Source organism: Macrobrachium nipponense, chromosome 11 (genome assembly GCF_015104395.2).
Source record: "Macrobrachium nipponense isolate FS-2020 chromosome 11, ASM1510439v2, whole genome shotgun sequence".
Taxonomy (NCBI): domain Eukaryota; kingdom Metazoa; phylum Arthropoda; class Malacostraca; order Decapoda; family Palaemonidae; genus Macrobrachium; species Macrobrachium nipponense.
Window position 1 is genome coordinate 39,901,846 of NC_061087.1, and position 14,766 is coordinate 39,916,611.

Consider the following 14,766-nt stretch of genomic DNA (forward strand, 5'->3'; position numbering starts at 1 on the left):
CGCAGTGGGCGTTCGAAGAAGAGGAAGGAGCTTGGTCTCGTCAAGATGTCCACTTCGCTTTCTACGAGGGGAGCGTTCAATAGAATCCATGACTTGATGAATTCCAGGAAAACTTTAACCAGATTTCGATGTCATTAAACGCCTCTTCTGCGTTCGGGACTGCGCTGCCGAAGGGGAACATTAGGGTCCTGCCTGCCGTAAGCCCAGTCTCTGACCAGGAATCCTGCCCCTTCCTAGATTTCGGTGGGAATCGGGAAGACTATATGCTCGAATTCCTGGATTACTTTCAGTCATGTAAGTGGGTTTCCCCCATTAGCAAGATACTAATTGTTTTGTTAATAAACGTTTAGTCAAGTAAGTGGATGACCCCTCATTGACAAAAATGAAACACTTTGTCGCGTAAATGGGTTAGTTCTCATTGATAAAGATCTTAATAACATTTTATCGCGGAAGCGGATAAGCTCTCATTGATAAGATTCAGAAGAGCTCTCATTCATTAGTCAGAGGCTCGTCTACGAAAAAGACTTGTAGATGACGTCCATGAAGTCTTAGGTCTAATAACATAAGAAGATTGAACTGTCCTTTTCGGTCCTCGGTTCTCACTTGAGGATCTCCTTCGAATAATATTAATTCGTTCTCTTGGCGAAGAGAACGAAGACAGTCGATTTCCATTCTCTCTTCCTCGTCGAGGAAAGAATATAGTAGAGAATTAGCTGTCCAAGTGACTACAATACTTACGTGTTTTATCTTTGCGTTATATTACTACTGTATGGTTCAAGTCATATACGCATATCGTAGTTACCTCTACGATGGCAACCGAAAGGACTGTTATTCTAAGTGTATTTAATCACCAGGAGTTCCCGGTGTAAGGACAAAGTTAAAAGGTATTGTTACGACAACACCAACTCAGCTTCTACATTTAGCGAATTCTGTTTCGCTTAAATATGCCTGCTTGAGAGTTTCCTTCTGCTCGATAATAATAATAAACCTATTCCTGCGTAGAATAGAGTAGTTGGCAACTCAGGCAGAATAGTGCGAGAGCAGCGAGACGATGATTGAAGGCTGCTGTCACTGTGGATGACGCAGTATATTTAATCGGTACTCCCCGCAACCTTCCAGGAGTTTCCGATTTACCATTTGGATATTTAAGGGTAGTGTTACGACAACACAAACTCAACTTCTGTATTTAGCGAATTCTGTTTCGCTTAAATATGCCAACTTGAGAGTTTCTTTCTGTTCAAATAATAACAGACCTATTCCTTCGTAGAATAGAGTAGCTGGCAACTCAGGCATAATAGTGCGAAGAGGTGAACGTAAGCTGCTGTAACTGTACACCAACTCAGTACCAGGTAGCTCGCTGTTATGCGCGGTCGGTTACGTCTCTCTCTCCCGCGGGATTGACTGACTAACCGTATCTCTGCCCTACAATCGCGGACTTTAGCCTAGGATTGAGGGGAATTCTAACATGCATTGAATAAACATTTGCCTTCGTTTGCAAAACAATTTTCAACAGAGATATCTCTTAGATCTTTCGGTGTTCTTTACCGCACTGTAACAGGATTCTATAAGAGTCTACCGCGGCATAGCACTATAATAATGCTCTCCTGCTTAGGCAAAGCGCAGCCTTATTAGGGAAGGAAGCATGCTCAGTAGGGGAAGGAATGAGTCTGCTGGGGACCATTTCCTCCCTGAAGAAGTTTGTTTCCCTGAATAGACTGCAATTCAGACCTGTACAGTTTTTTCCTACCGGAAAAATGAAATAATATCCAAGATCTAGAAACTATTCTGAACATCTCGCAATGCTTCAAGTATCACCTCAGGTGATAGCGAAAAAGTACCAGGCATCTGGAGAGGGTGTCAGATGTCCTGGCACATAATCTGAAAGAATTGTAAGCAATTCGGTCGCCCCTACATTTGTCCCAGGGGAACAGATCAACTCGGACAATACCACATCTCTCTCGTGTCTCAAGAAGTATCAAGAAACACTCTTGATCCTTGTTTGAGTTAATGAAAGAGAGCCTGTTATGACAACAGGCATGGAATGTAACGATCCTCAAGAGGTTCGTTACAGGATTGCACAAAGTCCGTACGAATCTTCTCGATCGACGGCAACAGATACTGACATCCGAGTAGAATCTTCGATTGGAAGCATATCGAGAGTTATTGAGACTTTAGGGACGTCCTTTGATACATCTCTTCGCAATGTTTAGGACGAAGAAGCTTCCTCTACTCTGCTCCCTTATTCTCGATCTGGGAGCGGTAGCAATAGACGCCATCCTATAGTATTGAACGGGGATGGATGTTTAGTCTTTTCCCCTATTTCAAACTCTTGGGAAATGTAATAAGATAATTTTTGGCGTCTGAGGGAGTGAGAAGAACACTGATCGCCTCGTGGACCTTTGAGAGGATGGGTTCACAGAGGTCACGTCCTTCCTAGAGTTGGTTTACTCTAACAGCTTCACTCCGAGAGGTATCTCAAAACCTCTCCGCTCTGAGTCTGACTGAGTTCAGACTGTTGAGAAGTTGACCGAAATGAGAGGTTTTTTCAAGACTAATGGCAAATGTCATTGCCAAGACAAAGGAGTGCTGCCTATCTTACATTATACCAATCGGAGTGGGCCGTTTCTGGAAATAGTGCAGGAAAAAATGGTGTTCTTACACCTCGACCTCTGTGAATTGCATTACCGTCTTCCCTTTCCGTCTGAAGAATGGGATAAGCTGTCAATCCCGACTATTAAAGAATACGGGAGTATGTTGTTGACGGCCTTTGGGCTTAGAGATTTGGATCTGTCAAACAACAAAGCCCTTCACGATCTTTAAGGTCTGTGGAAGTCTCGAAACTGTCCAGATCGAAGATTCCGGCATGGAACTTAGACGTAGTCTGAAGTTCCCGATGTCGAAGCATTTCGATCCTCTCCTTTCTGTAAACTTAATGCACGTGACTAGAAAGGCTAACAACTCTAGCTACGACAAAGAGGGTTAGGGATGTTTTAAGCCATCATCAAACGTTTTGGCTTTAGAGAACATAATGCGGTGTGTTCTCTAAACCTTCCGTTCTTGCCTAAGAATGAAAACCCATCTAACCCTTTACCCAGGAGCTTGGAAGTCAAGGGGATGGCATAAATTATTGGGCAGGAGCCAGAGAGAGTCCTGTGCCCTGTCTGATCTCTCAAGTTTTATCTAGATAAAACTAAGAAAGTCAAGGTCCTTCGGACAATCTGCGGTGTTCTGTAAAAGACCAGGCTTGCCCATGTCAAAGAACACCCTGGCGTTATTGTTAAGGAGTTCATTCAAAGAGGCTCATTACTCATGTTTGGACAAGGATTTGAAATCTTTTTATCTAAATGCTCACGAGGTGAGGGCGTGGCCTCGGAAGCATTTCAACAAAGCATGGCACTCAGTAAAATTCTGAGTGCCGGGTTTTAGCGAAGCAACTCTGTGTTCGCTTCACACTACCTGAGGGATGTGAAGACGACATATGAGATCTGCTGCTCGCTAGGACCATACGTGTCCGCAGACAAAGTCTTGAAGGCAAGAAGTACCACTCATCCTATCCTGTAGAAAATGGTTAGGAAAAGATGTTAATTTTAGTTGTTGAGTTAAAACACCCTAACTTTGGCTAGGTTGGTCAGATGGTGATATAATTTACTTCTTAGCCCTCATGGTATGGTCATATGGTCTAGTCACAGTCACATTGTGGTCACGCTCCCGTTGACAGATCATCTAGAACTCCCCAGCTATACAGGTCACTACCTTGCTGGAGAAACTAGTAAAGCAAAAGCCGACTTGGGTGACAATAATCACCAAGTCAGCTATGCTAACAGGTGGAACCAAGATGTCACTCATCTGCATGCAGTTTGTTTCCCAAAATCCTTCTGTTCTGTCCCTTCCCACCTCCAAGGGTAGGATTCAGCTATATATATATCTGGCAGGTAAGTGTCATGAACAAAATGATATTGTCATGATACAATAAAGTTTGTTCATACTTACCTGGCAGATATATATAATCAAGTACCCACCCACCTCCCCTCAGGGGACAGTGGCTTTAGAAAAATCTGAATAGAAGATGGGAATGGTTCCTGACATCCGCCTCCCAGTGGCAGGAATGGGTACTAACCACCTGGCCGACCACTGCGTGTGCCGGGAGTTTTGAAATTCTGTCGGACTTCGGAGAATACAGCTATATATATATCTGCCAGGTAAGTATGAACAAACTTTATTGTATCATGACAATATCATTTTCCCCACTTGTAATTAAAGCTATATAGTTATTATACAAGCTGTAAATGTTTCACAGCAGTCGCTGGTTATTGGCGGGGGTTCCGTTCCCAGGGTTGTGCCAATAAGCGAAAACCACCATTAACCAGTACTCTGCAATTTATGGCACCATAATGGTGCTTATGGCCCCGATAACCGGTTATTAGCGCCATAAGCACCTTATGGCGCCTCTGTTAGGTGGTATGGTGCCATAGATCTATTATTGGTGCCTTATGGATCCGATAGCCGGAACTCGGCCTATTATGGCACCATAAATTGCCAATTTTTCGGTGCTAGACAAGCACCCATAAAACCAGATCGCTGATAACTGAGTCCGACAATAACGGGGGACTGCTTGTAATTGCTGATTCCAGAAAATTTCTTGAAACTGTTAGCATCACTTTTGAGCATTGGTGTACAATCTAGTAATAGTTTTTGGCATAGCTCTATGGTAAAGCCATGATAGAGCTGTAGTTCATTGCACAAGATCAAAATAAGGTGATTGTTTTATCTGTAAAATTAAACAAAGAAAATCACCTTAGAAATAATTTAAACAAATATGGCAGTTATTCCTTATATTTTTCTTGATATATTTGGGTAACCAGCACATTCTGAGATATGCAATTTAACCGAGAAGATTTTGATTGGTAAGGAATAGTTTTTTGATTGGTGACAATTGCTTGATTTCTTTGTTGCTAGATCTTTGTATTTGCCAGACCATTCTTCTGTTTGAAGGAAGTAAATGCAATCATTCTTTATAATCAAGTTTAAATGAGTATCAAACAGTACTTAAGAGAAGCCACATGTCATTTAAAATTAAATAGTGTCAAGATGCAAGTGTTATATTTACATTGCAAGTATTACCTTATGAAACATTTGATTGTTCTTTTTTCAGATATCTTGAAACATACAGACAAAGCAAGTCTAGATCATGCAGCTTTAGAACAGGCTCTTGATGGGATAAAGTCAGTTATGACTTTTATAAATGATGATAAGCGGAAGACAGAGGCCAAGTTAAAACTCTTTGAGATTCACAATGACATTGAGATGTGTCCGGTAAGTCAACTGATGTGGACTCTTTACAGATCCAGATCTTGATAGGACTTTGTGTAATTTAGGATTTAAATATGCATGACATTTGATTAGCTTAAATTCAGGCAGTCAAAATTAACGCGCATTCATTTTGAACAACCGTTGAGATGCTTTTTTTTTATGTACAAGAGCTTCTCTTCTTAATGAATTTATTGTAAATGATATAAGGAAAAGAATTAAATAATACAACATACATATGTAGTAGAGCCTAAAGACAGGAGATTAGCAAGCAGAACACAGCAACACAAGTACAGTAGTACCTCGAGATACGAAAGGCTCTACTTACGAAAAACTCGAGATACGAAAGCCAATGCGAAAAATTTTACTGCTTTACATACGAAAAGTTTTCAAGATACGAAAGGTTGTTGCTGTAAAGTCCCGAGATTCGCCTGGACCACCGAGAACAATTTTAAAACTCCCGCGCCGCCAACTGAGTAAACTCGCCACCATCCTCCCGCTCTCCCATTGGTTCCTGATGCTAGTCACCCCATAAGGTCCTGCTCTCCTATTGGTCAGCATCTACCCCTTGTGCTTTAAGTATTCTATTGGTAAAAGGTTGCTGTAAATTGAAAAACTTATTCATGCAATACATTTAATAAAAAAAAAAGCATTAGGTAAAGATAGAATAAAGAATAGAAATGAATGGTTATCATACTGTTTTGTAGTTTCAGTAGTTGAAGAGAGATAATGAAAATTTATGGCTTACTGTGTAAATGAAAATTTATGGCTTACTGTGTAAAAGTGGTTGCTTGGCGATCGTTCGATACTAGTAAGTTCTGGATGTAAACAGACGTTTTTTTTTATTATAGTTAATGGTTACTTAATAATTATTTGAAATGAGTACATGCAATACATTTAATAAAAAAATTGTGAATTAGATATCAGAAAATATAAAATAAATCAGTCTGCCAACAAATAGATATTTTTTAGAATTCTTCTTCTGTTTTATTATTACGTTACGTATTACGTATGTTTCATTACAGCTGTCAGTAACTCGGTATCTCCATTAGGTAAAGATAGAATAAAGAATAGAAATGAATGGTTATTATACTGTTTGGTGGTTTCATTAGTTGAAGAGAGATATTAATGACAATTTATGGCTTACTGTGTGCTAGGAAAAATGATTGCTTGGCGCTCGTTCGATACTCGTAAGAATGTTAACAATCGATTGGAAGGTTTGTTTTTTGTTTGTTTGTGTATTATAGTTAATGATTAATTAATAATTATTTGAAATGAGTATATACTGATTATTTATACATTTTATTGGCATATTCTAAGCTTTTAGTTCTTAGGTTTAGATATCAGAATCATAGACTAGGCTACAGTAGTAACCGCTAACATAGGCTAGGTTTATTGCTAAGGGACATATGCTAAAGTCCTAATATATGCAGTAAAAATGGGGTTGAACATTACATGCAGTTGAATATTACTCAAGTATGTATAGTATTTTGCCTTTTTGGAGACATATTTCTTCCGTCGTAACCCTAAAACATGTGTTTTAGGCCTGGAAATATAATTTACTGGGGTGTTTTTGGAGGGCTTGGAACGGATTAGCCATTTTACATGTAAAATGTGTTCCAAGATACAAAAAATTCATAATACGAAGGACGTCTCGGAACGGATTAATTTCGTATCTCGAGGTACCACTGTATAAACTTTTATGAAAGTAAGGGAAGATATATTACTGGATTTTAATAAACAAATTACAGTGTTTAAGATCTAAACATTTAAGATATCTTAATTTTTGAAACTGAAATTGAGGAAGAGTAGAAACTATTTAATAAAGTTGTATGTTGAGATTTTTATTTTTTAATAATTCTGTAGGTCAGCCCAAAGAAAATGTAAGCACTGTTGTGATAATAAGGTAAATTCAAACAAATGCTATTCATTGACAATGCACTTTTTTTTTCAGCCAAATCTTGTTGCATCACATAGAGTGTATTTGAACAAAGTGGATGTCACAGAGCTAAGTGAAACATGTAGTGGAAGAGGGGATACGTTAACATTGTTTTTGTTCAGTGATGTCCTAGAGGTAAGTTTTGCCAAAAATGATAAACAAAATTTTTTTTGGTTGTGGGGGGTGGCATTTATTATTTGACAACTGATAGTTCTAGATCGATCCAGTTATGAAAATTGGTCTTTTGCTTTAGAAGTGAAGAATTCCTGTCCGAGTTCACTGTTTCTCCACTTCATATTAATAATTAGGTTTAATTTTTCACAATTGTTGGATTCCAGGTGTTTCTGTTTCTTTATAATCTCCATCCTCAGGGATATCTGTATGTCATCTGTCAATTATTGACCTTTCTTGGGAACTTACTTTTATATTGCTAGTAAAGCCTGCTAGGAAAGGACCATGTTTCGAAGGGCCTAGATTAACTCCATTGTTTCACTTTCTTTTCATGGCATTATGTATTTATACATTTATCACATTCCATATCGTCTTGATTCTTTGTCTGTGTGCTTTTTTTTTAATAAATCTGAAGTAATTACTTTTTGCCTAAGCATTTACTACCTTTTGCTGCTTGAACTTTTGCCTTTTTTCCCCAAGCTTTCACTCTAAGGAAACGCTTGTTTTTTTATTCATGAGGCTTGTTGTAGTACTACACAGTATTGAGTATTTAGAAATTAGTTTGGAAGTTACTATGTTTATTATTTTAAATTTATGTTTCAGGATAAGTACACATGAGAAAACCTCAGAACTTATTCTATAGTAATCGTTGTTGAGGTGTGTAGGTTATCTATTCACAAGTAATTCTGACTGCCCTTAGAATTTGTCTTTTTCATTTGACCTTTAGATATACTGGATAGCCTACATGATCCTATCCCATTATTTATAGACTATAGAGTAACACTACCTGTTAAAACTTTTTAGTCTAAAAGATATATTGTTCATACGCCCAGCTGGATCTGGTTAAATCGTAGATGAAAGCAAGGAATCTTGTGAGATCTGGTAATGCGTGCATATATCGGGTGAAGAGTGGTCAAGGACCACACATCTACGCCACCGCGTCAGTCTTTTCTTAACTGCCTAGGCGGGAGTTGTGGTTGACCTCTCTCGGCCTTTACCCGGGTCATTACCCATTTCGATTTTGTTTAGTGTGCGTGTGTGCTGTTATTATGGCTTCTGCTCCTTTTCGGCCTTGTCAACGTGTGTGCCCCGGAACTCCAGGTTTTCCCTGTTCTCATTTTTTGGCTTTGGCTGTGACCAATCCCTACATCACTTGTAGTAGGTGTCATTCTAATGTTTGTACAATAATGAATAAGAGCTGTGGAAGTTGTTTTATAGCAAGAGGGAGCATTGTAGGGTCTCTACTCTTCCTTCGTGGGAGGGTTTTTCTTCTCTTCCAGATGCTTCGTCTCCTGCTGTGATCACACTTCCTTCTTCCATCGATTTGCCGTTGGAAGTATTGGGAGGCCTTCAGGCTGATATTTGTAATGTCGCCCCTTTTTCTTCAGGAGTTAATTTGATTCCCGAGAGGGAGGAGGCCTTTTCATCATTGTCTTTTATTGCAGAGTCGGAGGTGTCCAAGATGGCAGCACTTTGGAAGACGCTTGGGCTAAGGGGTTCTCCGTCCTTGGAGGGTTTGCTGACGCACTTCATGGATGCTCACTACCTCCCTCATGCTGTCCAGGCCCTCCCCCCTCCTCCTGGCCTTGTCTATGTGAGTAGCTGAGGTCAGCCACTTTGTATTGCTCTGCCAGTGGCAGCTGCTGCTTCTTCGAGTCAGAGGGAAGCTGTGGCGTCAGCCCTGCTAGTGACGTCACGGGGTCAGTCATCTTGTATCCCTCCGCCAGTGGTGTCTGTTTCCCGTTCAGTTGAGGGGAAGCCGTGACGTCATTGCCACTTTTGATGGTCACTCCCAGTCATCTCCAATGCGCTGCCTCACTGATCTGTGTCGTCATCATTTGCTGCAGTGACGTCATCTCTGCCATCCAGTTTGCTGCATCTCCCTTCCATGTCATCGGTGCCTTCTCTTGCTGATCTGTCTGAGGTTTTATGCCAGGCGGTTCTTAAGAGATTGGACTCTGTTTTGGAAGATAAGTTGGCTGCCATGTCGGCTGGGAGAACTGGAAGCAAGTGTGTTGCAGGGCCCCTGCTTCATCCGAAGAGATTGCATAAGGAGCCAGTGCTGTCTTCCTCTCCTTCTCCCCCCCATCTCCGCCACGTTGACGTATCAAGCATTGGAAGGCTAAGGACTTTGCCCTTTCTTCGCCTGCGAGTGAGGAGCTACATGCCCGTGTTCCTGAGAGTGTTGGTGTTTCGGAGTGTTAATGAATCTTCCATGTGTGATCTGCAGCGGCTGCTTTGTCCTCTGCATCGAGTCGCGAGCGTGTTGCAACCTCCCCCGTTCATGCACGTGTTGCAACCTCCCCCGTTCATGCATGTGTTGCAGGCACTCCCACTTCTTCTCCGGGGCCTATTTGTTACCATAAGGATCTCAAGGAGCCTATCAAGAGGTCGAAGGTTGTGAGTGCGGAGTTGGTGCAGTAGGAGTGTTTGCCTGCCCCTCTCCCTGGTACTTCCAGGAGTTCGACTACAAGGGATTCTCATTCGGTCTCGAGTGTTCGAGATTACTATCCAACTCACGTTCATACGTCTCCTACGCCCATGCCCATGCCTGTTGGGAGAGTGCGTAGTGATGTTCCTGGGCTATGGTTGGTTCGTTGCGGGAGTCGGTGCTTGGATCCAGCCCAGACAAGTTAGTTGGTGTTTCGGGCTGTTTGGCTGCTGGTTCTTCCATTAATTTAAACGAGGAAGGTGCTTTAGATGAGCCTGCACACCCTTCTCATCGTCGGTCTCCGTTACCGGAGCAGAAGTTGTCGATCTCATTCGTGGATTCAACTATTTGGAGAGTAGGACTCAGACTCTGTCATCTTACACTCCTTCCTGCTTGGAAGCCTTGCTGGAAGCTATGCAGGATCCCAAGTCAATGTTTCAACTTCCCTTGTCGGGGCACGTCCAGTTGGTCTTGCATAAGGTTAACGCCTTAGTTTCAGACCAGAACGGTTTGCTTCTCTCTGAGGGCTCTGCCAAGCTACTACCCCTGCCTCTCACGAGGCATAGGAAGTACTGTGCGACAAACTCTGCCTTTTTGATGTTGTGTCATCTAAACCCGGATGTCATTCGTCTGAAGCCGGGATTGACTTTGGAGCAGGTGAGGTCGGTGGCTCCGTCCTTGTCTCCACAGGATGCCTCAGTGTTGGAATCTACGGCAACCTCCATGTTGCAGACGGTTTCTTGGCTGGACTTCTGGTCTATAGTCATTGCCAAGATAGCTTCTGACAGGTCCCCAGAAGGGTTGGTGAGTGCGTCCTCTCTTACGAGTTTGTTGCAGTCCGGAGGCAAGGCGTTTTCGTATATGGCTCACCTCAGTGTTAATTTATGGGCTAACCACAGCCCCTCAAGTGTTCACAAGGGTCTTCTTTCTCGTATCAAGTTGGGCCCATGCTCAGGGGACCCGTTTGCTGAGGTACCTTGACGATTGGTTGGTCTTGGCAGGTTCCAGGGAAAAGATGCTGCAGGACAGAGATCATCTGCTTCAGTTCTGTCTGGAACTGGGCATCTTGGTCAACCAGGGAAAGTCAAACCTCGTACCCAGTCAAAGGATTCTCTATCTGGGCATGGTCATCGAAATGGCAGTTGCAAGAGTTTTCCCGTCGGATCAGAGGCTGGAGAAGATGCGAGTGGTGGCGTGCGATTTCCTGTCGGAACCACATCAGTCAGCTCATCATTGGCAGGTTCTTCTGGGAGTTTTGTCTTCCCTGGAGAAGCTGGTCCCTGATGGGCGTCTTCATCTTCGGTCTCTACAATGGAGACTGGGGGAATTCTGGTTTCCGGCAGAGGACTCGCCCCTGTTAAAGGTTACTCTTGTCTGTGGAAGTGAGAGAAGACCTTCGTTGGTGGTTGGAGGACCAAAATTTTTTGAAGGGTGTCCCTCTGCGTTCTCTCCCACCAGACTTCCTTCTGTTTTCAGATGCCTCCCTTGCAGGTTTGGGGGCTCATTTAGGCAGCCTCATTGCCTCAGGTGTTTGGAGTTTGGAGGACAAACAGCAGCATATCAACATCTTGGAGTTGAAGGCAGCCTTCCTGGGTCTGAAGGAGTTTCGGGAGAAGGTAGAGGGTCATTCTGTTGTTCTCATATCAGACAACACCATGGTGGTCGCCTATGTGAACAAGCAGGGAGGCCTGGTTTCTCGTCAACTTCACGCCTTGATGTTGAGGTTCACCTGTGGGTGGTCAGCAATTCAGTAGAGCTCTCAGCTAGGTATATCCCAGGCAAACGGAATGTGGTTGCAGACAAACTCAGTCGTCAGGATCAGATCCTAGGCACAAAGTGGTTCCTTCATCAAGTGGTAGCAGACAAGCTCTTCCAGGTTTTGGGGGAGATCCATGCTGGACCTTTTGCGGCTAGGTTCAACAGGAAACTGGAGATATTCTGTTCAGTGGTTCCAGGTCCTTTAGTGTTAGCGGAGGATACGTTCCAACATCCCTGGGACAACCTGGAGGTACATGCCTTCCCTCTGTTTTGTTTGATCCGTCAAGTTCTGAATAGGATGATGAGTTCACAGGGTCTCAGGATGACTTTGGTAGCCCCTCCCTGGCCTCAGGCAGAATGGTTTCCAGATCTGTTGTCGTCGTTGTTGTCAGAGGTTCCGAGGGAAATTCCCCCTTGGCGGCATCTATGTCAGCCGCATGTGGAAAGGTTCCACCAGTCAGTAGAATCCCTGTCTCTTCATGGTTGGAGGCTATCAAGTATCTCCTCCTAGCAAGAGGCTTTCTCAGGGAACAGCAGGACATATGTCCAGCAGTCTCAGAAGGTCGACCTCTGCGGTTTACCAGGTCGACCTCTGCGGTTTACCAAGGCAAATGGGCGATCTGCTGTGATTGGTGTCGTAAACAGGGTTTTTCTCCACTCACAACCTCTATTTAGCGAATAGCAGACTTTTTAACCCTTCTCAGATGAGAAACGTTTGTCCTTTCTGCCATTAGAGGCTACAGGGCGGCCCTAAGTTTTGTGCTACGCCTTAGAGGTATCGACATCTCCTCATCCTGGGAACTTTCCTTGCTAGTTAGGGGTTTGAGCAATCAAGTTCTCCTAGGGAGCTCAAGCCTCCAACGTGGGATGTTTCCTTGGTTCTCAAGAGCTTCACTAAGGGTCCATATGGGTAGGCCCCCAGCCGGTTTAGGATGTCTTGTACCTCCCTCCAGGTATGAGTCTATCCTATTATTAAGACCGAAGGTTTGTTCGCGTGTGAACAAATGACAAATTTTCTAAGGCAATTTGTATTTTTCATAGCTACAAACCTGAGGTCTTAACATTGTAATGCCTACCTCTAGCCGCCCTCTGTCTGCTAAGACATCCTGATTTGGGAAAGACTTGACTCGGTGGCATAGATGCGTGGTCCTTGACCACTCTTCACCCAATATACGCACGCATTGCCAGATCTCACAAGATTCCTTGCTTTCATCTGCTTTTTAACCGGATCCAGCTAGGTGCTAGAAATTATTCTGTTGTTAAGACCTCGGGTTTGTAGCTATGAAAAATACAAATTGTTTTAGAAAATTTGTCATATCAATAAAGAATACCAAGTTTGGTAAACCAATCAAACTAATTTTATCAGAATCCAAATTTTGTCATTACTTAGGACAGTTCCTTCATGCCAGCCCTGTGAAACCTGAATACATTAAATCAGTAATCTGGTTAGACTATTTGATTTTTAAAAAATTGAGGAAATTTGTTTCTGAATTTGTTTAAAAGTGACACCTCAACTGTGGAACTTATCATCCACAATATTACCTAAAGGTTTCCCTTTGCTCTCATTTTAAATATAATACATTTTATAGTAAATCTCTTAAATTGAATTTTAAGTGTTGAGTAGTATAGGATATGTTAGGATAAGAGTAATGTGGAATTAAAGAATTAAAGTTAGCTGCAAGATATCTCGTAAATATTCAAGTGCAGGTTATGGTAGGTGGTCTGATTTATCAGAAAGCCAGACCTCAAAGTGCAGGTTATGGTAGGGGGTCTGATTTATCAGAAAGCCAGATCTCAAAGTATCTGATAAGTTGAGGTGCTACTTTATGCTGTGCACTGATATTAACTAAGATTTTTCTTTATAATGTGGTAAATTTCTTATCAACAGATTTGCAAAAAGAAGAGTAAATACAACAGTATCAAGAGTCCTAGTAGAGCTAATCTACACACACTCAAAACAATAAAGTCTTACAAACACCTGGAAATGATGAATATTTCAAATATCAAGAGGATTGTTGATATTCGAGAAACTGAAGGTCAGTACACAATCTTTTAAACTGAAAGTTTTCCTATTTAACTCAGGAAGTAGACTTCTTAAAGAACTGTAGCTTGAATTCAATAGCTGTCCTTTAATATCTAATTCTTTCTACCTCGGAGTTGGGTTGATGCTGACTCCGACAACAACAAATACCTGAGCACAACAGAGATTTGTAGATGACAGGTGACATAACTTATACCTCTCGTGACAGCCGTGTGGTTTAGAGCACTTCACTATGTGTCCTGAATTCTTGGTTCCATGCTTTGTGCCCATGAGCCGACAAATTTCTTACGAACTAAAAAATTCCCCATTGGTTAACATATATGAAAATATATTAATTTTGAGGTAGCGTGAATTAGATATCAAAGGACATTTGTTGCTTAATGCATATATATGAATCACGGTGATGTAATAACTCTCATGATATGGCTACATGTGAAAAAGGCACTACAAAGTTATCAAGGTTGAAGTGAGTTGATGCCGACTCCGAAACCACCGAATACCTGGGTGCGACAAGGGTTTGTAGGTGAGAGGCAGCATTAGCTTATACCTCTCGTGGTAGCCGACTTAAATATGCCTTGTTGTGAATTTGATTATGTTTTTTGTTAATGGATGGTGTCGGGAGCAATTTTTGTGTGAAAAACAGATTCCGTGCTGTATTTTTGTTTTATTTCATAATATGAGATTTGTGTATTTATATTTTATTGGCATTAAAACAGTAAAATGTGTGCTTTCATTACCAGTATTTTTTATTAAAATACTTTTTTCTCCACTATTAATTGCAGTCGAGTTAAATGTCTGTTGCTGATGCATGATAATTTATAGCCATTACCAGTGTGAATGTTTTTTAAACTCCGCAGGTTCAGCTGCGACTACAGCTTAAATTTAGCATTATTATATTGCTTGCCAATATTTTCTCCAAAGCAAATAAAGGTATAATGTTATCAGATTCGGTTCAGTTGTTATAGCAAAACAACAACTTTCTTTGTTCAATTGTGTATGGCTTTAGCGTTTAAGCAAAGACTAGGTCAAGATTTACCAGTAAGTTCATCGAATCTGACATTAAAAATTTGTAGAACTGCCATGCAGACCATAGTAAATGATAGGCAAATGAAATTCCAC

The 14,766-nt window shown here is 41.7% G+C and overlaps 1 protein-coding gene across 1 annotated transcript in view; it reads left to right on the top strand.

Annotated features, from left to right (window-relative positions):
* The window catches only part of LOC135205457 (protein ECT2-like), a gene marked incomplete in the record, with an annotated part of 325,317 nt that overhangs the window by 234,899 nt on the left and 75,652 nt on the right, over nt 1–14,766 (top strand). Inside the window, 3 exon segments of the mRNA XM_064236064.1 lie at nt 5,153–5,313; nt 7,262–7,381; nt 13,495–13,642. Coding sequence (XP_064092134.1) covers nt 5,153–5,313; nt 7,262–7,381; nt 13,495–13,642 — 429 coding nt within the window.